Source organism: Protobothrops mucrosquamatus, unplaced genomic scaffold (genome assembly GCF_001527695.2).
Source record: "Protobothrops mucrosquamatus isolate PMUCROS unplaced genomic scaffold, P.Mucros_1.0 scaffold45, whole genome shotgun sequence".
NCBI classification, from domain to species: Eukaryota; Metazoa; Chordata; class Lepidosauria; order Squamata; family Viperidae; genus Protobothrops; species Protobothrops mucrosquamatus.
Window position 1 is genome coordinate 718,719 of NW_015386427.1, and position 24,200 is coordinate 742,918.

A 24,200-nucleotide genomic window follows, 5' to 3' on the forward strand; every position below is an offset into this window, starting at 1 on the left:
AGCCTTGAAAACCCATCTATTCCATGTGGCCGGCCTGGCGTAGTTTTGATTGGGCTTTGCTAGGGGTTTTATATGGGGTATTTTAGAGCAGGCTTTTTATTCAATATTTATTGTGATTTTTATTATTGCCTGTTCACCGCCCTGAGTCCCGTAAGGGAGATAGGGCGGTATATAAATTTAAATAATAAATAAATAAATATATTATATTCTTTGCCCATGTTATCATTATTTCTTTTACTTGTTCTTCCTCCATCTTTAAGTTTAACAGAAATCTATAGTTTCTTAATCATTTTTCATCTGTTTTTAGCAGTTATCTGATCAAATTCTGTCTGTTCTTTATAAAATCCCATGTTTTAACATCTTTTTCATATCTCGTTTGAATTTGCAGATATGGCCACCATGCTAGATCAATACCTTGTTCTGTAAATCTTGTCTGTCTTTCAATTTTCCTTCATTGTCCAAAATATCTTTATAAGTCACAACTTTATCGTAGTCAATTAAATTTGGGTAAGCAAAAACTTCCATTGTTGAAAGCCATTCAGGTATCTTAATATACATTTTTTATTTTATTTTTTCCCATTCTGAAAGAAGTGCATTTTGAAGGTATCTATGTATTTTATTCTTCCCATACCACAAAAAGGCATGCCAACCAATTTGTAGGTCATGCCCCTCTAGGTACAATAGTCTTTTGTCTCTAAGCATTATCCATTCTTTAAGCCATGTTAAAATAGTTGCTTGGTAGTATAACCTCCAGTCCAGCGGTCCAAATCCTCCACTTTCTTTCGCTTCTTGTAGCTTTTTCATTCTAATTCTAGCTTTTTTTACTTGCCAGATAAATTTCAATATTATTGTATTCAGTTAATCAAAAAAGGCTTTTCCCAGCCTTACAGGAATCTTTTGAAATAAAAAGAGTATATTCATTTTCACTGTTGCTATTCTCCCCAACATCGACAGTCGGAAGTTTTTCCACTTTTCCAAATCCAATTTTATTTGTTTTAGCAGTCTTACATAGTTATCTTCTTTTATTGTTACACATCTTGCTGTTAGATAAATTCCCAAATATTTAACTCTTTTAACTATTTGAAGATTTGTTTTTTTGTTGATTTTTTTGTTTTTCTGTTAGATTCTTTGTTAGCACATTAGTCTTTTCTCTGTTTATTGTCAACCCTGCCACTTCTCAAATTTTTCTATTTTCTCCAGAGGTTTGGTGCTTGTTTCCAATGGATCTTCCAATATGAAAACCAAATCATCTGCAAATGCTTGTAGTTTATATTTTTCATCTTTTATCTCCAGTCCTTTAATTTCTATATCTTGTCTAATGTTTCTATTCAGTACTTTCAATGTTAGTATAAATAGTAATGGAGATAGTGGGCATCCCTGTCTGTGCCCTTTTTAATATTGAAGTTTTCTGTAAGATCTCCATTTACAATTATTTTGGCTGTTTGTTTACAGTAAATTGTTTTAATTACATTTATAAAGTTTTTTCCAAAGTCCATTTCTGCAAATTGCTGAAACATAAATTGCCAGTTTACATTGTCAAACGCTTTCTGTGCATCAAGGAATATTAAAGCCATCTGTTTCCCTGAATGAATTTCATAGTACTCTAACACATCAGGAATCATTTTTAAATTATTTTTTATCTGTCTTTTAGGTAGGAAACCATTTTGGTCTGTATGAATAAATTCGATCAAAAATTTCTTTAGTCTTTCTGCCATTATTGAGGCAAAGATTTTGTAATCTACATTTAATAGTGATATTGGTCTATAATTTTTTATTTGTATTAAATCAGAGTCTTCTTTTGGGTATTAAAGTAATGTTGGCTTCAGTCCATGTATTTGATATTTTAGCCTCCAGGAGAATTTCATTACAGTTCTTTCAGGATCGGACTTAATACATCTTGTAGTGATTTATAAAACTCTGCAGGTAATCCATATAGGCCAGGAGTCTTACCCTTTTTTTGCCTTTTTATAGCTTCTATAATCTCCATCATTGATATTTTTCCATTTAATATGTTTCAAATGTTCTCTGGAATTTTTGGTAAGTCTGCTTTTTTTAAGTACTGCTTTATTTTTTTCTTGTGGAATTTCCTCTCTCTTATAAAGTATCTCATAATAATCTTTAATAATTTTTTTAATTGTATCATTTTGAAACTGTAATTCACCTTTTGGATCTTGCAGCTTGTTTATCAATTTTTTCTCTTTTTCTTTTTTCAGTCTATATGCTAACCATCTCCCTGGCTTGTTGGCATTTTCAAAGAAATTCTGTTTTAGCCCTTTTAATCTGTTGAGCCATTATTTCCATCTCGGCTAAATTTAATTTATGTTTTATTATCTCCATTTGTTTCTTAAGTATTTTCTTTTGTGGATCTATTTGTAATTCTGATTCTAACTTTCTGAATTCTTCCTTCAACTTTAACTGTTGTTGTTTCTTTTCTTTATTCTTTTTAGTGATATAAGTTATAGCCAACCCTCTGAAATATGCTTTGGCCATATCCCACACATTTTGAAGTGATGTTTCTTCTTTCTTATTTATTTTGAAGAAAAAATCCATTTCCTTTGTCGCTAGTTGTAAAAATTATTTTTCTTTCAATATAGATTTATTCAAGGACCATCTTAATTTTTTCTTAGTTCCTCTCCAAGTCATCTTTATTGAGTTATGATCTGCCCAAACATTAGTTTCTATCTCAATTTCTTGTATCATCGTATTAAGTTCCAAAGATGTCCATATCATATCAATTCTAGACTATGATTTATGTTTATTTGAGTAAAATGTATATTGTAATTTCTTTGGATTTTTTTCTCTCCATATATCTTGGATACAGAGTTCTGTCATTTTTAAAAATGCTTTAGAGTTTCCGGTGATGTCCCTGCAAGATGGGCACTGGGGAATGAATCCCCCTTCCTCAAGCCTGATTTCTACCAGCTGGTGAGTCCAATAGGACCGAAAGTCACCCCGTAGAGGCGGCTGGCCAAAAGGTGAAAAATTGCAGATTGAAGGCCAGCGGTAGCTGGCCCGCTTGATCCAAAGGAGCCCTCGGGACTGGCAGGAAGAAAGGCTGACCACACCCATCAGTTTGCCAGACGCAGCTGATCGTCAGAGACAACGAAATTTAAAGCGGAAGGCAAAACAGCTGATTACTTTCCTTATCTCTCTACAAGTGGAAATACCGGTTCTGGGAAACAGTATTCAAAAGCAAGAAATCCCCAAGCTTTGGGGAAATTAAAACTGACTTATAACAATATTATGAAGAGGACTGAAGCATAAAAGAAGGATAACTTGGAAAACTTTTGGTTTTATAAATCTTTTTTTGTTTATTTCTTGTTTGGAAACCACTGGGTTTTTAAGTTCTTAAACTTTTTAAAAGTATGGTGGTAATGGAATCTAATGACATCTAGTGGCAAAACTGAGAACTACATGCAGCCTTGCTTTTCTTTTTGTCTTTATTTTCCTGAGTTGCTCTGATTGGAGTAAAACTTGGCTGTATGCCCAGACATAGCTTATAGTTTAAACATTTTGGTGTCCTTGGAATTTAAAGTCCTGAAGATTGTGGCTGGAAAAGAAAGACTCTTTTTGGATTGCCCTGTCTTACAGGATGGATTACAATTATAAATAAAAACTGTGTTTGAAGTCATCGGACTTCCCTGGATTACAAATACAGCTTGACCTGGAATCTTTACAAGCTGTTTTGAAAGAGTGAATAACAAGAAATCCCTCCAAACAGAATACTTTGGATTACAAATTTTGGTATTTTTTTCTTTTTTTCTATTTTTTCTTTTTTCCCTTTTGCTATTTTTTACCATTTACTATTTTTATTGTTTATCTCTCCTATTTGTTAGGCGCCTATTGGATTATAAATTTTGACTTACTTGGTGGATTACAACGTATGATTTAAAGATAAAGATGAGCGCTCCTAACTTATTTAAAGTTTTAAAAAAAGGATCTTCTGCTCCCTCTTCGGCTTCTGCAAGTCCAGTCTATCAGAGATCAATTGATACAATGCTTCAACAAGAAAAGGCTAATACCTTCCAAAAGGCCATTCAACCGATTCTACAAGCAATTCAAGAGGCAATCGCTACTCACATGGTGGTCACATTGAGAAACTATGAGGAGTTGAAAAGTGATTTTGATAAAATGAATAAAAAAATTAACAATATAGATTCTCAATTTGAAAATTTTAAACAGATGATCACAGATAATCAATAAAGTTCAAAAAATAGAAGATAAATCAACTGAGGTTGACCAGAAACTAGAAGTTTTAAAAGATGAAAATCAGAAGTTGATCCAAATAAATGAAGAACTAGAAGACTCGATAGCTGGGATGGAGATGGAAAGAGCCTCATACTTTTTAAGATTTCAAAATATAATGGAAGATAAAGAAAAGGATCTCCTAGGTTTGATAACTGAATTATTGGCAAACGCATTAGGAACTGGGAAACAGCAAATGGAAGGAGAGTTAGACCAGATCTATCGAGTGAACTCAAACTATGCTAGAAGAAATAAAGTCCCCAGAGAAGTACATGTTAGATTTCTTAAAAGATCTACAAGAGACGAGATTTTGAGAAGCGTACGAGACAAACCTTTGAAATACAAAGAAAAAGAAATTGTAGTCCTCAAACAAATTCCTAGGAGAATAAGAGAAGCCCAAAGAGAATACCAGTTTCTAACTAGGAAATTAATTGAAAAAGGAGTGAATTTCAGATGGCTGATTCCAGAAGAGATTTTAATATACTGGGATACGAAAAGATATAGACTGGATACGCCACTTAAAGCAATGGAATTCTTCGACAACCATAGAGCATTTTTGGAAAGAGGTGACCCTGAATCCAGTACAAAGAGAGAAACAAAAAAACACTAAAAAATGGCAGTAGAAGGAGCAGTCAAACCAAGAGAGGAGGAAGAAATTAAAAACACACATACAGAAGAAGGAGCAAGACCAAGAAATCAGAGACAGATAAAATCGACTAGAAGATTAAGACCTAGATATAATTGAAAGAGATGGAGGAGAGTGGGATTTTGTCAATAAATATAAATGGACTAAATTATCCTTTAAAAAGGAGAAAAATCTTTACACAATTACAAAAATTAAAAATGGATATAATTTGTCATCAACAAACACACATTAAGAGACAACATTATAAGTTGTTAGAACAAGCGAAAATTGGTAAACTTTACTTTGCATTAGCACTTCAAAAGAAAAGAGGAATAGCTTTATACATTAAAGAAACGTTGGACCCCAAACAAATCTACGCAGATGAAGAGGGGAGAATATTAATGGTGGAAATAATGATGGATCAAAAACAGATACTGATGTTAGCAATATATGCACCAACTGATAAACAAGAACAATTTCACCAAAAACAATATAAAAAATATTAGATTTAAACTATCAAAATCTTTGTATAATGGGAGACTTTAATGCAATAACAGATGGAACTTTGGACTACAAAAGCACCAAACAAGGGAAAAAAGGAGGAAATATATTTCCTTTCTTTTATGTGTGTTCAATATCTTTCACCCTTCATTTTATACAATCCAACAATATAAGTGTTAATATATTAAGTATGCACTTCTAAGTTTATAGAGTATGTGGGCATACCTGACTTTGCAGGACTGCGTTTTCTTTGTGGTGCAGCTGTTCAGCAGTATCCACTTCAAAATGATAGAGTCCCTTAGTTTTCTCAAATACTTTCTTATATTCATACTGAAAAAAGTAAATATATCTTTAAATTTCAAAGTATATTTTGAATTTAGAGCCAGTATATCTTTGGGTACATTAGGGTAGGGACTTTATACATATATATCTCACCAAGTTATGATGCCCTAGAAAGGAGAGAGATCTCTTTTTTGACAAAGGAGGAGTCTGCAACTGTCAGTTGTTTGTACAATGATTACTTAAATGCATATGAGAACTATAGGGGGAGGGATCTTTGAGGCAGTTCTGTGAGAATTGTGTCACTGAAAATTGGTGTTTCAATTACTCAATAACAGTATTCTGAATACTGATATTGAATACTGATATTGATACTGAATACACTGAACATCAGGTGTGATCCAGGGGTTTTGTAATAGAAATTATTGTAGTATTCTTTCCTATTTGAGACAACAGAGCTCCAAAATATCTTTTGACTATTGGGCAAGGTAGAAGCTTGAAAAGCTCCTGTCAATATGGAAGGTCACATGCAATCCTTCAAGACCCCACTCTATGTCAGTAGCAACTTCTATGTATTTAAATATTAGTGTTTTCTGAACTGTAGGAACCAATATCTGTCTTCAGTGACCTATTAGAATTTAACACCTTCATAATGGATATAACAAGTCTAGAAAAGCAAAGCAGATGTTGAGACTTGCTAAGCATTCTGAAGCCCATATCATTCAACAAAACAGAATCAAAATATTGCCCCAAATATCTCCATTGACAGATCTCTATTAAATTGAAGAATTACATTTTGCATGATACAAGATGCTAGTTTGGTCTAGCGATTAAGGCAACAGGCTAGAAAGCAGGAGAGTCCCACCTTAGCCATGAAAACCAGCTGGGTGATTTGGGTGAGTCACTCTCTCAGCCCAACCAAAGCTCACAAAGTTATTCTTGTGGAGAAAAAAAGGAGGGAATATGGATATGTTTGCCACATTGAGTTATTTGCAAAAGTAATAAAGGTGGGATATATGTATGTATGTATGTATGTATGTATGTATGTATGTATGCATGCATGCATGTATGTAAATAAATAAATAATAAAGAACTGTGTTTTAGGACAGGGCTTTTCAACCTTTTCACCGATTGTACCACTTTTAGAATATGGCAACATTCGAGTACCACCAGTCACCCAGCAAGGTGTCAAAAGCTTGATGACAAAAAAAAAAGGAAAAAAGTGATAAAGTACCTAGTCCTCAACTTACAACAGTTTGCTTGGTGACTGTTCAAAGTTACAATGGCACTGGAAAAAGTGACTTATGACCATTTTTCACACTTATGACCACTGCAGCATCCCCAGGGTCATGTGATTTACATTCGGATGCTTGGCAACCGATTCTTATTTATGATAGTCACATTGTTCCAGGGTCATGTGATCACCTTTTGCAACCATGTGACAAGCAAAGTTAGTGGGGAAACCAGATTCACTGAACAGCCATGTTACTAATTTAATCTCTCTCCTTTTTTCTTTCTCTCTCTCCCTCTCTTTCTTTCTCCCTCCCTCTCTCTTTCTCTCTCCCTTTCTCTCCCTGTCTCCCTTTCTTTTTCTCTCTCCCTGTCTCCCTTTCTCTCTCCCTCTTTCTCTCTCCCTCTCCCTCATTCTTTCTCTCTCTCTCTCCCTCTGTCTCCCTCTTTCTCTCTCCCTTTCTCCCTCTCCTCTTTCTCTCTCTCCCTCTCTCTTTCTCTCTCTCCCTCTCTCTCTTTCTCTTTCCCTCTTTCTCTCCCTCTCTCTATTTCTCTCTCCCTCTCAAAGATCCTTAAAATCCTTAAAGGTTATGCTTGGGCGGAAGACTTTTTCTTTTACAGATGGGGCGGGGGCCCCGACATTCGCGGGCAGGCAGGACCCTGCCCGCCGAGCCAACGCTTCCCCATCGCCCTCCATGCCAGCCGGCTCTGTTGCCAGACCTCCCAGCTGACAGGCGCAGGTCCGGGGGTCGCCATCTGAGGGTGCAGGAGTTTGGCACTGCGGCAGCCTCTCCTTCGCCCTCCGCACCGGCCAAAGCATTGCCTGATGTTCCAGCTGATGGGTGCAGGTCCAGGGCTTGCCAGCTGATGGGCGCAGGAGGTAGGTGCCGCAGTGGCCTCCCAGCTGCCTGCTTCTTCAGCTGGAGCAGTTGCCAGGGCTTGCATGGTACCGGCAGCGGGGAGCGTGTCAGCGGCCCTTGGGGACCATGCAAGCCCTTGCAACTGCTCCAGCCGAAGAAGCAGGCGGCTGGGATGCCGCCGCGGCGCCTACCTCCTGCGCCCATCAGTTGGCAACCCCCAGACCTGCGCACATCAGCTGGAACGTCAGGCAACGCTTTGGCCGGTGCGGAGGGCAAAAGGGAGGCTGCCGCAGCACCGAACTCCTGCGCCCGTCAGCTGGCGACCCCCGGACCTGCGTCTGTCAGCTGGGAGGTCTGGCGACGGAGCCGGCTGGCGTGGAGGGCGATGGGGAAGCGGCGGCTCAGCGGGCAGGGTCCTGCCTGCGCGCGAATGTCAGACCCACCCGCCCCATCTGTAAAAGAAAAAGTCTTCCACCCAAGCATAACGCCAGCAGTTCTGTGCCATGGAGGCTTGAGACAGGGAGGTGCGGGACGCAGAGCAGCGCAGTGCCATGGGAGGTGGCAGGACAGGGGGAGGGGTTACCTGCATCCTGCCAGCCGAACTCTGGAAGCCTGCCTGAATGAAGAATTTTAGGGGGTGTTGAAAGCGAGACAAACTTAGGGCTGTATTAAGACCACAGATGGCTGCGTAAGGAGAGTGGAAGGGAGGCGAATTCTGGGTGGAGCAGAAAACACGAGGGGAAGGCATTAGGAAATAAGCACCAAGGTACATGGTGCCTTGCAAGGGATTGCCGAGTGTTCCGCAATTGTTTTTCCTCTCTCTTCTGCGCAAGAAAAACTTTTGCAGCGTAAATCTGAAACCAGGTATTCCTGTGAGGTGGTGCAGGAGGTTCTTGGGAGAGGCGAGGACAAGCTTGGCGTTTCCTCTCTCCCAATCCCCTTCCTCTTCTTCACCCCCTTCCCCGGCCTGCCTGCGATCTGAGCTCGCAGCTCTGTGGCTTTTCTTTGCCTAGCCTAGCCAAGCTTTCTTCCGCCCGCCCCATTCCCAGGAGCGCTGAGGAGGTACGGCAGAAACACATGAATTGGGATTGTGGCGCCCTTGGGAAGCTGATCATGCTTTGAACCTTAGAGAGGAGGAGGAGTCCCTTCCTCCTTCCCTCCCTCTCTCCCTGTCAAGCCCCGGTGGGCTCGACATGAATGGGCTGGGGGAGGGGTCAAGGACGACGTGTGGGGTGGCAAAGGAGACTGGTAGCTGGCGCCAGCGCCCAGATCTCCCAGCTGACAAGCGCATGTTTGGGGGTTGCCAGCTGACGGGCGCAGGAGTTTGGCGCTGCGGCGGCCTCCCCTTCGCTGATCTAAGAGCACAAGAAGTCAAACCAGTTGCTGCACAATGAGTCCCTGTGGAGGGGGGGGGCCTTGCTCTGCGCCTGCGCTCTTCAAGCTCCTCCTGCAGGGCACATTCGGTAAAGTTTGTGCAGGCTGCTGCCAACCAGCATATTTTCCACAAACAAGTGAGGTGTGAAGGAGCGGAGCAGGGGGGAGGAAGGCGACGCCATGGGGGGAGGAAGGCAATGCTGCGTACCACCAGCCAGGTGGTCGCGTACCACAAGTGGTACACGTATCACCGGTTGACAAGCCCTGTTTTAGGACATTAAAAAGTAACTTTTGAGTGGCTGAGGGCTACACTAAGATTAGACAAGGATGTGATCACAGCATTAAAGGGGGCAAGATTGATATTTTTGTAGTTTTCCCCTCTCTTGGAGGTATAGATATAACTTACAACTTTTTAAATATTAAATCTATTTAGCTACCTTAACTTTCCCTATCACCCCTCCCAACTGAAAATTGGCAAGCAATTATAAATTTGGCAACTTATCACTGCTCTTACATAACACAACATTGGGGAGCTGTGGAACCAAGAAAAAAAATATTTCACAGACTGATCATAGGCTAAGACCGTGGTGGCGAACCTATGGCACGCGTGTCACAGGTGGCACGCAGAGCCCTCTCTGTGGGCACGCGCACTGTCGCCCCAGTCCTAGGCCTTCAGCTGGGTTTTAGAAAACCTTTTCGCTTTAGGCCTCCGCCACTGTGTGCAAAAAAAAAGGTTTAATCAATCAATCAATTTCAACTTCTCACGGGAAAAAAAAATCTCGCAAAGTTGGAATTAATTGATTGAACTTTTTAGTCCTGGCCAGTCTGCCATTACCACTGAAGCCATGCCCACCCAATTGGCCATGCCCACCCAAAGGGCCACACCCACCCAATGGGCCATGCCCATCCAGCACCCAACGATACATAAGTGGGTTTTGGGTTGCAGTTTGGGCACTCTGTCTCTAAAAGGTTTGCCATCACTGGCCTAAGATTTGCCCATTTCTGTTTTGCTAGATCTTCAAAATACTACAAACAATTCCAACAAATGACTCTGCTGCTGCAATTGTCCTCAACCAATAATTATGGACATTTAAAATGAGAAAGCCAGTCTTTTTGAAGTTTGTACAGTCCTAGCACATATAAATACACATATGAACACATCACTGATGATTTTTCAATTATTTAGACTAAAATCTTTACATTAATGGTAGCTTCTGTTTGATATCACGTAGCTGGTTATATTGGGGAACTGAGTGAGTTTATTACTAAATTTATGCTGGTTTATTTGAAATTGAATTATCAGAATTTGAATTACTATGGCAAAAAATTTGCATAGATTGTTTTCCTTCTTAGGGAAACTTTGTCGCAACCTCTTTGCTGGATTCAAAACAATAATTTAGTCTCCCCCTTCATTATAATATAAATTTCATTATCTTATTTCTAGCATTTGTATTCATTGTATGGAATGTAGCTCTGTCTCTTCCTCACTCCGGCCACCTCAGTTAATGCAATCACAGTTACAGCTACTGCAAAAGCACTTACAACATGCTTTGAAATGCAAAAGAAATGATGGCCTTGAGGCAAGGAAGCTTCTCCACTGGTGAGACCTGCATTTATTTATTACAGATCACCACACAAATGTATGCATTGTGTAGGGGGAAATTAGGCCTGGTAATTTATTTCTTTTGTCTTGATGGGATGTGGGAATCTATGTTGCTCTTGTTTTAATATTAGTTATATCTAAAGACAAGACATTGTTCAATTAGCAGGAACATTGATTGACTCATTACTGTATTCAATCAGCATTTCAAGACCAGCATCTCTGAAGTCAACTTCAACACCTCTGAAGAAAACAGACAAGTTTCTTTAAGCTGCTTTAGTTTCCTTTTAATTTGGAGAAATCAAGTAGAAATTGTAGTGGTGTGGAAATGCCACCAGATGTTCATTAGAGGTAGCTTCTCAACCAGTGCTTACAACAGCCTTCCCCAAACTGGTACTCCCTCAAAATGTGGATTTCAACTCCCAGAATTCTTATAAATGGCATGCTAACTGAATATTCTTACATCTAAGAATTTTCCCTTCTGGAAAATGTCTGCATTAAGAAGGCTAGTTTACAATATTCCAACACTGACAAAATGTTTGAAAGAACCATGTATTGCTCAGAGGTCACAAAAAAAGGTCTTCCAACAGCTGATTCTGGTTCAAGCTATAGAAATAAAAATCCAATGAGCAGAACAAATGTATTTCTTGAGAGGAAGAAGTAGCTTGAAATAATAACTTTCTTGGAAATTTAGCTATCCTGCCATTTACCAAAATAACTACAAAAAGTTCAGCTTACATTACTATGGATCTTGCTGGCATTCAATGCATGCTCTAATTGTAATAGGTTTGGAAATGCAGATGTTGGTTCATGAAGACTGTCCAGACTTTCTTTTTTGTATTTTACCTTTAAAAAGGAAACAAGTTTCTTTGGTGAAAGTACCAAAAGGCAGAACAGAAATAAGACATTTCCAATTTCCTTGCAAAAAAATCAGAATGTATTTCATATTTATAGTGGCCATAAGGTGGCACTCCTTTACTGTAGAGTGTCAAAATGTAATCAGAAAACATTCCATCTAGGAGCAAAATAAAACATTTAACATGGACTAGACGTTTCCAATTAAAATTTAAGGAAATTATTCTAGGGAATTTTAAATGCAAACCGAGGAACTCCCTACAGTATTCACTGCAAGAAATGTAGTGAAATGTTCCAAAAAAAAAAAAAATCCACTTACATCACTTGCCAATACAGAAGCCAGTTGAGCTTGCTTGAAAAAAGCACTTTCAAGAGGATTAAAGCAATTATTCTTCATTTCTTTAATATGCTGTTCTTTATATTTAACCTAAGAAATAAATATATCACTATAAATAATATATTTCTGAAGAATTCAGATATTTATTATTATTTTGTTTATATTACTTTAGCATACTGAAAGGAATAAAAGGGTATCAAAAGGAAAAATGAGTCGTGTTAAACTTTGATTACATAGAATAATATTGATCATTTTTTGTGTTATATCACTAAAAAGCTTGTTCTACTTACAAAGAAAGGGGACATGTATATCAGGGGTGACACTATAAAAGAATAATATTTTTAAAATGTCCCATTCATGATAAATATGTAGTTCTTCATATAATGATAAATTCCAAATTCCTAGTACAGAATTCAAATCACTTTCACATATTTAAGCCTAAAACAAACATATGTGGATTTTTAAATGTCGCCTCCATTATTTTTCACTTTCAGTATAATGACATTGACAATTTTATATGTTACCCAAGATGTCTATGAAAGAAACTGTTGTTGAATCAGAAACATACTTCAGTGCTGATAATAATTTGCAAGGTTCAGAAGCTGCTAAAGTGTCTGGTCTGAACTATGAAATCAAATTATGTTTTAATTGAATATATTGTTGCTGTTACAGTAATTCAGATTGTTTAAAAACTTGATTGGCAATAAGCATCTTAAATGTATTAATACCCCTATTATTGAATTCAAAACAAATAATTATCTGCAGTTTTCAAATTGGAACTATCTGTTTAATTTGTTTAATTGTCAATTTACAAGATGAGAACTGAGCTAACTTATTGCTAATTGTCCTAAGTATAATCTATCTACTACAGCATGGCTGTCAAATTCGATTGCATCACGTGATGTATCATGAAGCATCATTACGTTTTTTGCCTTTGCAAAGCCAGGTGGACGTGGCCTGCGCATAATGTACCTGGCCCATGGGCCGCCAGTTTGACACCCCTGTACTACAGGATATAATCAGTTTGTCATTTTACTAAATTTGGGCCAAGATTTCTGGCTGATCAAGATTCAGTAAAAAATAGTAACTGTGCATAACATTTAAGCAATCAAATATCTGTCCCATAGTCACCACTTTTAATTATATTTTTTTCAACCCCCCCCCTCCATCACACTGCTTTTTCTCTGAGAAAAAAAATCTAGAGATCTAGAGAATTATGTCAGCTACAAGCAACCTGATACCCCTGAGATGTTTTGACTTAATGAATTTAGTTTGCCTTTCCAGAAAACCGTCTTGAGTTTAATTATAAAATATTATTTTATGCCAATTTTCTGATTTGAAGAATCCTTCATATTGGATTAGTATTATTTGGTGTCATATATCATGATATAAAGTCAAGTCATTCTTTTTAGGTTAATGGACGTATTGAGCTTTCATCTCTACTGAAATTATTCCCTGTTTTCAATACAATTTTTTTAAAATATTTGCAATAACAAAATTCAGCACCATAAACACAACCCAGCATGCCACATACTATGTGGAGCACATAAAAATATTGTAATCAGATCACTTTCTGTAACAAAACTGAGATTTATTATCTGTTTGTGAGCTGCTGCTATTGTTTCTCAATAGTGTCAGTTAAATGCATTTTTTTCACAACAAAATTTTAAAAAGTTACTGAGGCCTTATTTTTCATGCATTTTTTTAAAATTACAACTTAAAACATTGATTTTATGGTTGGGAAAAATATATTTCTGCTGAACAAAAAATCCATCAAAACCTTACTTGACTTAACAACTTGGATACTTTCTGAGCATGGTTAAAGTCTGGTCTTCCAAGTACAGTTGGCTCTTTGCTCATTTCTTGTTTTCCTTTTGTATATTCAGCCTTCAAAACAAAATGTAGATATATTAATACTAGTCATCATTTAACTTGCTGGGGAAAAGACAAAACAGGATTGACATAGAATTATATATGGATAGTAAAAGATAGACAAGAAAAAACAAGATTTTTTATCTTGTTTAACCATAGCAACAAAATAAATCTCTCCTCAAATGTGGGCTGCTGACCACACATTTGTCACCTTCTATTTTTTACATATAATTTATATATTGGCAAAACTCTACTGCCTTGCTAAAAAAAATCTTTATGAACAATTTCTTATCAATTTCACTCAATCTGATAAAAATAAAAAATTGCTTTTGAAATTTCTTTCAGAATAAATGAAACAGTGCAATCCACATGCAGAATATCCCACATTCTTCTATTTTGTTATGAAAAGTTATGAAAAGAGCTAAGCGCTGGATGTGAATAATCTTTTAACTATATAATTCCCTCTCCACTAGACTATTCACTCTTTGGAGAAAGTAATATCAAAAACAAGCCAGCAGAAGGCAATGTAAAAGATGTTCTATGGAGCTTTTTCAGAATGAGAACAGCAGATAGTCAAAGAGACTCTATTATGAGGGAAAAATGTGTAACAGAAAATAGCAACCCCAGTGGCACCTTCAAGAATAAAGTAATACCACCAACTGAAATTAGAAAGCAATTCTCAAATTTAAGAGTAAAGTAAGACAAAAAGAAATATCTTTTATGGAAGAAAAACATTTCTAATAAATTGCATTACAAATTCTACTACAATATTAAAAACACAAACAAGATCTAGCAGAATTAATGACTGTTTAATGCTATGTTAATCAGTTGTATATTTATATACACATATATCTTTAAAACCTAAGATTAGGTGAGTCAATGAATGAAACTGTAAGAAAATTTAGGAAATTATTAACACATTTTTTTAAAAAGGGCCAATTAAACAAATGTATTAAAGGAAATTAGGATGCAATATTCAATGTTCTGTATTAATAAATGTTTTAATTCTCAAACATATAACTGTTCAAAAGATTATACAAATATTTTAAAAGTACTAGCAAGAAGGAAAGATATGTAGGAACAATACTTAGAGTGTTTAAAATTGAATACATTACTGATATTAGTCCACTTTCACATTATCATCATCAATCTGAAAGCAAGTCTAGAGTTTCAGTTACTAAGTTTAATTATCATTGTTAATCTGTACCAAAATGTAAATATGATAACTGTGTCTTTTCAAAAAAAATTGTAAGAAATGTCATACATTGCTTATTAGCTTTGTTAGCTTTGTTGCCATCATTATATCTGGTCTATTGGAAACTTCAGTATATTTGTGAATATCCTGGAGATCTTTTTTATATGACACCTGTAAAATAAAATATTATGAATGCCTTATGATAACCAGCTCTGTTAGAAACATAATAATATACTAACATAAAATGCTGTTTATTAACATTATTTTATTATGCACTGGTAGGACAAATAAATATTGATTTATATTATAAAATAATACATCTATGTTAAAAACAAGATCAAAATGCTGTATATTAAAAACATTAGAATGCATTGTTTGAGATGATAGCAATATCATTTGCTGATAATTCTGAAACAGCTAAATTGGCTTAGCTTCAGATTTCTAGGCATAGTTCAAGGTGAGAGTGCTATCTTAATACTGTTCGTATGTTGCATGTAAGAGTTTTAAAATATTTTGTTTAAAACCTCTTCATTCTGTAATAGCTTAGTAATTAAACAAGCCCTTAGTAAGAACAAGACTCTAGAATTATCTACCACTTCATTACCACTGCCATTTCAGCACTAGAACAAGATGGATACTTTTCTGTCAAGTGCAAATAACCAGGCTCATATGTCTGGAGTAGTGTGGAACTACTTTATTATGTTCCATCTATAATACAGGAATCTCCTCAGTCTGCCAGCTCTCCCTTGGCAACAATTAAATAAGGCTCCAATGAATTCAGGGAAAACCAGTTCTGGCCCTCTTACAGTTACACAGTAACTCTAGACTAACTCTGTGCTTCATCCTCCTTCTCTACTAGGCTGGGTGCTTCCCAACATTTTCAGGAAAAACAGATTCTCCCTCTTCTTGTTTAGTCTATATTTCTGTTAGTTTTATTTAATTAATTTGATAACCATGTTGAATGCATTTTCTATTTTTTCTGTTTTCTTTCATCTGCACTCAGACATAGAAACAACTCTTTTATTAGATGCAAAGGCAGCTGCTTCAACAAGGATATCATTTGTTTCTGAATTATATTAATTTGTATTAGAGCTGTGCATATTTCAATAAATGATTTTGAGGAAATTACTTAGATTTCATGAAACCACCAGGACAGAATTTTTTTACTATTCATGCACAAGTTCTGGAAAAAAATGTGACTGCTTTAATGAATTAACTCAGTGTAAAATTAAATATTAACAATAATGTATCATCTCTGTTAAGAAAATCTCATAAATAAAACTTTTTCCAAAGAAAAGTAGAGTATTACAGTGTCCAGTGTAGACTTTAATGGGGGAAGCAACTGCTATGTTCATAAAGTTCTAATATTTTTTTAAAAATTAAGATGAAATAAGATTAAAATGACACGTATTATGTATTAAATAGTGTCCCATTCACTACAGGGGTACAAACTACTGAAGTAATTTCCTAGAATGAATCCAAAAGTAGGTCTAAGGCCCTGGAAATTAATAATAGTGCATAAAATCTGATGAGATGAAATCAGTATTATAAGGGAAGCAAGAACAGAGTTCTTGAAGGGTACTCATCTTCCATATAAATTGTAAATTAAAACTTAATATCTGGACTTCAATTAAGACTGAAGTAATCAGGCGCAAACCCAGAGAAAAATGCCAATCTTATAGTGAAATCTACAGCAAATATTTATCTTATAGTACTCCCATGACAGATTACTATTTATCTGTAATGTAAATAAAATAAAATAGTAAGATTACTATTTATTTATTATAAATTACTATTAAGTAATTGAAATAAGGTAGTGTGGTTAATTTCATAGAGATGAGATGGTAAAAAAAATCATACAGTTGTTATTTCATCAGATTTAATGTACAGTTTATTTCAATATTTTCTATCTGTGAATTATTACTCTTCTGGCCCTTGGGTGAAGATATATTTATGTTGGAGAAAGACATGTATTTATTTAAATGTCTTTCATACATAGTTTGTACATTGCTATACCTCATTGAAAATAAGGAAAACATGGAACAAAATAAAGATTGACAAGAGTATGGATTTTCAGTCCTTCAGTAAATATCACAAGGTTCAGATCAGAACAACAACATGCTGTTATAAAATATTTTGGCCCACTGTGAAAAATGCCATCCTCTTGGTCACTTAAAATATGGTACAAAAATGTTTGCATATTGTATTTTCGGAAATGTTTTATTTTGCGTCCACCCACCCACTTCCTCCCACCATCTTCTTGCCCGTAGCCACAATGGTTTACAGGGCTTCCCAGGGCAGATGCACTTTTCGCCCAGATGGAGAAATGATGGAGAATGGAAGCCTCGTCTACTTGCAAAGGGGGCACTTTGAAACGGAGCAATTAGCTCCGTCTCAAAGAGCCTCATTTGCCAGCAGACAAAGCTTCCAGTCTCTTGTCATTTCTCCGTCTGCACAAAAACTGTTTGGGAGTCTATGGGGCACTTGGAAACGGAACAACTTGCTCCATTCCCAAGCGCCCCATAGGTGCCCAAACACTTTTTGCCCAGATGCAGACTGGAAGCTTCATCTACTTGCAAATGGGCTCTTTGAAACTAATTGCTCCATTTCCAAGCGCCCCATAGGTGCCCAGACAAATCACCCCATTTGCAAGCAGATGAAGTTTCCAGTCTCCCTCTGGGCGAAAAGTGTGTGGTGGAGCCAGAGGCACAGGGGGAAGCAAGAGATCTGGACATGCTGTGTGGCTGCCTGGCTCATGGGAGGCATGCATGGCAGCACCAGCAGCAGGCAAAAGCAGAGGCATGGGGGAGGCAGGCTATCCCAACACACCACCCATTCAGTCCCACTGCCTCTTGGCTTGCCTGCAGCTGCACCAAAATTGCCTGCCTCCTCCCCGTGCCTCTGCCTGCTGTCAGTGCCACCATGCAAGCCCCCCACAAGCCTCCCGTGAGCCAAACAGCCATGCAGCATGTCCAGATCGCCTGCCTCCCCCTGCCTCTGGACTCAGATTTACCTGCACTGTGCCAATGGGCTGGTGGGATGCAGCTGCTACTGGACACCATCAGCTTCTGCACACTCACCGCCTCTTGTGCTGGCCATGCCCAACTCCCCTGGGCTTATTTTTGGGGTAGGCCCACCCGACAAAATCACTCCACAAAATCAGGCTATTTTGGGGGTGGGTCTTATTTTCGGGGAAACATGATATAATTTAGGAGCCGTGGTGGCACAGTGGTCAGAATGCAGTATTGCAGGCTAATTCAGATCACTGCCAGGAGTTTATTCCTCACCAGCTCAAGGTTGACTCAGACTTCCATCCTTCTGAGATCGGTAAAATGAGGCCCATATTGTTGGAAACAATATGCTGATTCTGTAAACCGCTTAGAGAGGGCTGTAAAGCACTATGAAGCAGTATATAAGTCTAAGTGCTATTGCTATTGCTAATATAGATTTGAGAATGTTAATTTAATAGTGACAAATGGCTTTTCGGGTGAATATAGTATATTGACTAAAATAATCTATTCCTAGCAGTCAAAATTATATTTCACTAATTTGAGATCTCTGTTATAGTTCATCACTAAGTTATAACACTTAGACATTATACACTATTTATTTGTAACAAATTTTTATATCATGTGGTATTCCTCATAAATCTGACAATAAATCATGATGTACTTCAGAAATAAAAAGCAGGAATACAAAAATATTTTCATAAAATGACAGACATCCTTTTGGGGGGGAAAAGAATTTTTCAACTCCAAATATTTGATTATAAAATATAAGTCTTATTTTAATAATGAAGAAATAGTTCAATAATCTCATTTACATGTAGCTTCTGCAGTGACTTATGCTGAATTGATTTAGCAGGATATTAGATGATTCACATTATGTTATGATTCACATTATGTAGCCATCCTGTTCTACTGATGAATAAGACAAAAAAGTTATCCTATTTCCCCAACCCAATGCATTTTTACTAAATGTGTTAAATCCAATCTTCACAGAATAGGTCCACTGGAATCAATATGACTTAACTTCTTCGGTATTTAACTTGTCCTTTTGTTTTCAGTAGACTGATTCAATTCATTGTATTATATAGCATTGTATTTTAATTTTATTTTATCATTGTACAATATACATACAATTAAAATTGATATCTGAAAGTTTTTCTTTTTGTTTTGCCACCAATTATTTTTCATCTTGCGTACTATTTTTTAAATTGAGATTCTGGGGAATAAATGCTAATTTTTTATTAATGATTTGTAAACTACTCCAGGAGTCTTTCAGACTAAACATATTCAGTATAATTAACTACATTAATAAAAAAAGTCTCATGGAGTTCACTAGAACTTACTTACATTCCAATATACAATAGTTTTGAACTATTTCTGTGATACATGACAAAATGACTGATATCATGAAATTTCAAAAAAAAAAATTATGATGCAGGTTTAGATATGGCCATTTTAAAAAAATCAATAAAATTCCTATTTGTTAAATTTTACTTTCTTATATAACTCTGAATTTGGAATGTTGACTAGAATTGCAACATATCCAACAACACCATAATTTTGTCTTCTCATATTGGAAAGCCTTTTTTAAAAGGTCATCTTCAAAGTAGACTGAAGTATCAACTGGTATGCTATGGTATCTAGTCCTGCACCTGGATTATCAAAACATAGTTTCAGATTATCATAGAAAATATCGTATAATCTATATTTGCCATACTCAGCCTAAGTGTGATACGTCTAATCCTTGCTCGCATTAAAAAGAGATTCAGAGAAAGTTCAGAATAGATGCAAAGAAGGGCAATGAGAATGATCAAGGGACTGAAAATTTGAAGAGAAATTACAGAAACGAAATATGTTGAGGAAAGATGACTGAGAGAAAAATATGATAGCAATTTTCAAACCCCTGAACAGATATTGAACAGAAAGTCAAGACCTATCTGTTATGCCAGAGCATAAAATACGCTGCTCTTAAGTTACAGCAAAACAAATTGTGACACAATAGTAGGAAAACCATCCTAAGAGTAAAAAAGTTTGACAGAGAGGGATTTCTATAGCCAGTTCCAAATCTATGGCTAACTATGGCTAGTTAAAAAGAGGTGTCTTGCTGATCTTTCTTTCTTTCTTTCTTTCTTTCTTTCTTTCTTTCTTTCTTTCTTTCTTTCTTTCTTTCTTTCTTTCTTTCTTTCTTTCTTCCTTCCTTCCTTCCTTCCTTCCTTCCTTCCTTCCTTCCTTTCTCACATAACTTTGCAGATTATAAATCTGGTAACTTTACGATAGGTAAAGCTGGTTCAAGAACTCACACAAAATAAATGGTTGTAAACGTTTCAAATAGATAAAGTATACATTATCTTGAATGTATTTTATCATGTCTTCCACATCTATGTACAAGTTGTTAATTATTAGTGTTTAAGTCATCCACATGTTTTTCCAATGTAAAGACACTGTTAAATCACAATGTAAATAATCACACAAAAGACAATTATTTACTCACCAACCTGTCAAATACTAAAATATTTCATTTAAAATACACACAAGAAACTAATTATTTAAGCTGAGAAAATACTCACATTACTCTGGTGTTTATTAACTTCCATGGCATGCTTAACATCTGGAAGTTCCTTCATATGTGCATAATTCGATGTTCCTTTCTCAGCATCATATTTTTTCTTGTAAAGAACCTAAACATGATAAATATTATTAATATGCATGCAAAAATCAAGATAGATTACAGCCCAGGTTTTCTCTTTATTGCTGAGATAAGGGGGAAAACTTTCATACATTCATTTTATAAATCTCTAGGATTTTTCTTTCAAACCCAAGCTACTTTATAAATTTCATAAACTCAGAATACAAATTACTTTATACAAACTTATATAAATAATAGTTTTAAACTTTAATCCTGACAATCTATGATGATCAAAACTGAGAGGTCCATGTAACTGAGCTATGCATGCTTGTTAGAAACAAATCCTGCTGTAGCCTACACTGAAGTAAGCATGCTATGCTAGAAATTTAAAATGAGGGGAGAACACCTATTATACCTATTATTATATGGGATTCGCCACTATTATCTCATTTTGGTTTAAGCTATATACATTTATTAACACGGTTTTGGGGAAAGCAATGGAATGTAAAGATGTTATGTCAATGTGAATTTTAATGAACCATTTGGATGAAAGAAATCTCTGTTAAATCTAAAAATCCTTTCTATTGTTCGGTCCCTTTCCAGAGGCTAATTATAAGACAGCCCTATAACAGTTATCATAAGACTACTGAAGGATCTTTTTTTCAAACTGTTCTATCAATTGGGAAGCGCTGACTGAGGCAAGAATCTGCGTGGGAGAAGGTGTCACAATATATTCAACAAAGTGTTTACTCACCTAATCAATCTTTCCAGCATCATGAATTTTAGTAGGTATTCTATCATCGTATATCTCCCAGGAAGCTACCTTCCTACCCACTCAGGCTTCTGAAAACCTTCCCAGCCTACATCCTTCAACTCAGCTGACTTACCTACCAGCTGTTATCTTCAATATAATGGAAGAACTGAAAAATATTACTTGTATGGTAAATATTTAATACTTTATTTAAAGTGAGCCATTTTATAAGATAATATATCTGGGGGTTTTCCCTTTCCTTTTTCTCTTGTTTTGGATTTTTTATTTATAGTTTATTATTATTTTGTTTTTTATTAAAGAAAATTAATATTTAAGTACATAAAAAAGAATTATAACCTAAAACTTCAATACAATCAAATATGTGGGTGAATCTGCTCTGAACTCAATTGGTTAATTTAAATTTAATTGATTCTCAACTTGTTTATTCATTTATTGTTTAACTTGCACATATATATACAGAATCTATAGATATTAACTTTGGGTTTCTCCCTTCCTTCCCACCAATGGGGAAAAGTTCTCAACTGATTAGTTGAAGAGGGATTTAATCACTATTTGAAATGCACTCTTGGAGTATAATTTGCCCATCTCCAATCTATTTGGAGACATAACTGCAAATTGATGTGCAATAACTCAAGGTTATCCCAGCTTACTTTTAAATCCAGGGTAATTATATGCAACTTTCAAGGAACTTGTACAAGGTAATACAAATGTAAAATGCAAAAACAAAAGTATAAACTGTGTCTGAGAAAAGAAAATCTACTATAAAGATAAGTATCAGAGATGGGGTATCACTATTATCTTGGATACTGAGTTTGTAACTTAAGATTCATCAACTTCATAAACAAAAAAAATTGCTTCAAGCACATCTGCCAAGTGCCTAAAGATTTTTTTTTTTAAAGAACCCACTGAGCAGGCCACTGACATGTTCTCGTTTTCTATTTTTCTTGGGTCATTGTGTTTAGTAAGAAACAACCACTGGAATTTTCTGCCAAAATGATGTATAAGCTAAGTCTTTTACCACACTGTCCATTCATTTCTTCATTTTTTTTAAAAAAAAAGCTTCGCCTCGCCTATGATATTTTTAGAATGTTTTCAGGGAAGCAAGAAACTTGTTTATTTAGTTTTTAAAATAGCAGAAAAGTTCATCCTTAGGAAAGGAGGAGGAGGAGGAGGAGGAGGGAGGGAGGGAAGGGAGGGGGGAAAGCGAAGCAAAATGAAGCAAAGAGAAGGTGATTATTGTGGCAATGGTTTGCTGCTTCCTGCAGCCTGTTGTCTCCAATTGTACTGAGCCTACAGTACCCAAAATTCCCACAACCTGAGAGTGCTATAAGGATAAAAACTGTATCCTGGTGTTATTGCATAAAACCTTTAGGATTTTGCTACCAATCAGTAAGTCAGTTAAAGAAATATTGTTTTGTTTAACATCATAACAATCCTAAAACATAAGATTTTCTTGCAGCAGAACAGCGCAGCCAAGGACATGGCAGCCAGGCAGCAGGGACAAGATTCCGCCCTCATGCCCCGTCATGCGCAGTTGATGCTGCGGGGCATGGGTGGAGGGCATAGCCCCCATGGCACTGTGGGCCGCCTGGGCGATCTGGGATGGCCATGGAGGCGATAAGTGGCCCTGTGGGTGGGTGGGACGAGGGAGGGGCAGAGCGGGGTGGGACAGGCAGGGAGGGGCAGAGCAGGCAAGATGGGGCAGGGCTGGACTTTGGGCACTCAGTCTCTAAAAGGTTCGCCATCACTGCATTAGATCATTCCTCAGCATCAGAGTTGGCTGATATTACTTTTATTTTCTTAAGAGTAGCACAAAATGCTACTCTTGCAAAAGAAGTGCTCCTGTCTACAAATAGCATTTGGGTTGACAACTAAATGCTTCAGTGTTGCAAATATGATATTACCCTTATCTGTTCCTGAAGGCAGAACACAGACTAAGGAAGAGGGATGCAAGACAGCTGCTTAGTATATGAAGCACTGCCATTCATTATTTCATTAAAAAATTACTCTCACTATAAACAACCAAACCAATATGTCCACTATGGGATAGCAAGATATAAATCATAAACTCTTTAAGCATCTCAAACACAATCAGCAGAAAGTGTGGATTCTAATTCAATTGTTTTAGTAAAATACTTTTGACCAGCTTGTTTCTTATCCCAATAACAATATTATTTATACTATTATTATAATCAATTGGTCACAAATTACCTTCATTTTCAACAATTATTAAAGCAAATTAAGCGTTGAGAATTACAAGTTTATTTGCATTTTCCTTGGCTTTACCATAAATCAAAAACGGCATTAGAACCTCTATAAATACTGAAGAACAGGCCAAAAAAACAAGGGGGAGCAGAAAATAAATATTATCATTTTCCTCCCTCCAGCATATGTCAAAATCTGTCTGTACGTGAATGTTGTGCATTTGGAATATGAAAGTCTAGACAACAGTTTTTTGGGGGAAAGGGCAAGTCCCAGCTCTGTTGTAAAAGCCAACATCTCCTCTTTCATTTTCCTTACAGGCATAACGTTTGGAAAACTCAGTGAGTAGAAATTATTCCACTTTCCTACCATCTGAAACAGAACGCCATGACTTATGCTACAGATGGGAAATAAATGTGTCTGCACTTTTTACATTTTATGCTACATTTAGAATATATTGTGTATGTCCTCTTAAAGCAGATGTGTGTTCCAGAGTAAATCTTAAATAGTACAGTTTTGTATTAATATTTTTTTTAAGAGAGCAAAATATATATGAGATTAGAATGTCTGAAAACTAAATATCACAGCCAGCTCTGTCCTGTGCTACCATATCTGTGGT

The 24,200-nt window shown here is 36.4% G+C and overlaps 2 protein-coding genes across 2 annotated transcripts in view; both read right to left on the bottom strand.

Annotated features, from left to right (window-relative positions):
• LOC107283629 (LIM zinc-binding domain-containing Nebulette) overlaps positions 1–24,200 on the bottom strand; it is a 193,098-nt gene that overhangs the window by 48,847 nt on the left and 120,051 nt on the right. The gene's annotated exons all lie outside the window — the stretch shown is intronic.
• The window catches only part of LOC107283628 (nebulette), a 35,046-nt gene that overhangs the window by 4,477 nt on the left and 6,369 nt on the right, over positions 1–24,200 (bottom strand). Inside the window, exons 4-9 of the mRNA XM_015811555.1 lie at positions 20,549–20,659; positions 15,043–15,144; positions 13,692–13,793; positions 11,889–11,996; positions 11,453–11,560; positions 5,597–5,701 (exon numbers count right to left, since the gene is read on the bottom strand). Of these exons, the coding sequence (XP_015667041.1) occupies positions 5,597–5,701; positions 11,453–11,560; positions 11,889–11,996; positions 13,692–13,793; positions 15,043–15,144; positions 20,549–20,659 (636 nt within the window). The remainder of the gene's footprint in view (positions 1–5,596; positions 5,702–11,452; positions 11,561–11,888; positions 11,997–13,691; positions 13,794–15,042; positions 15,145–20,548; positions 20,660–24,200) is intronic.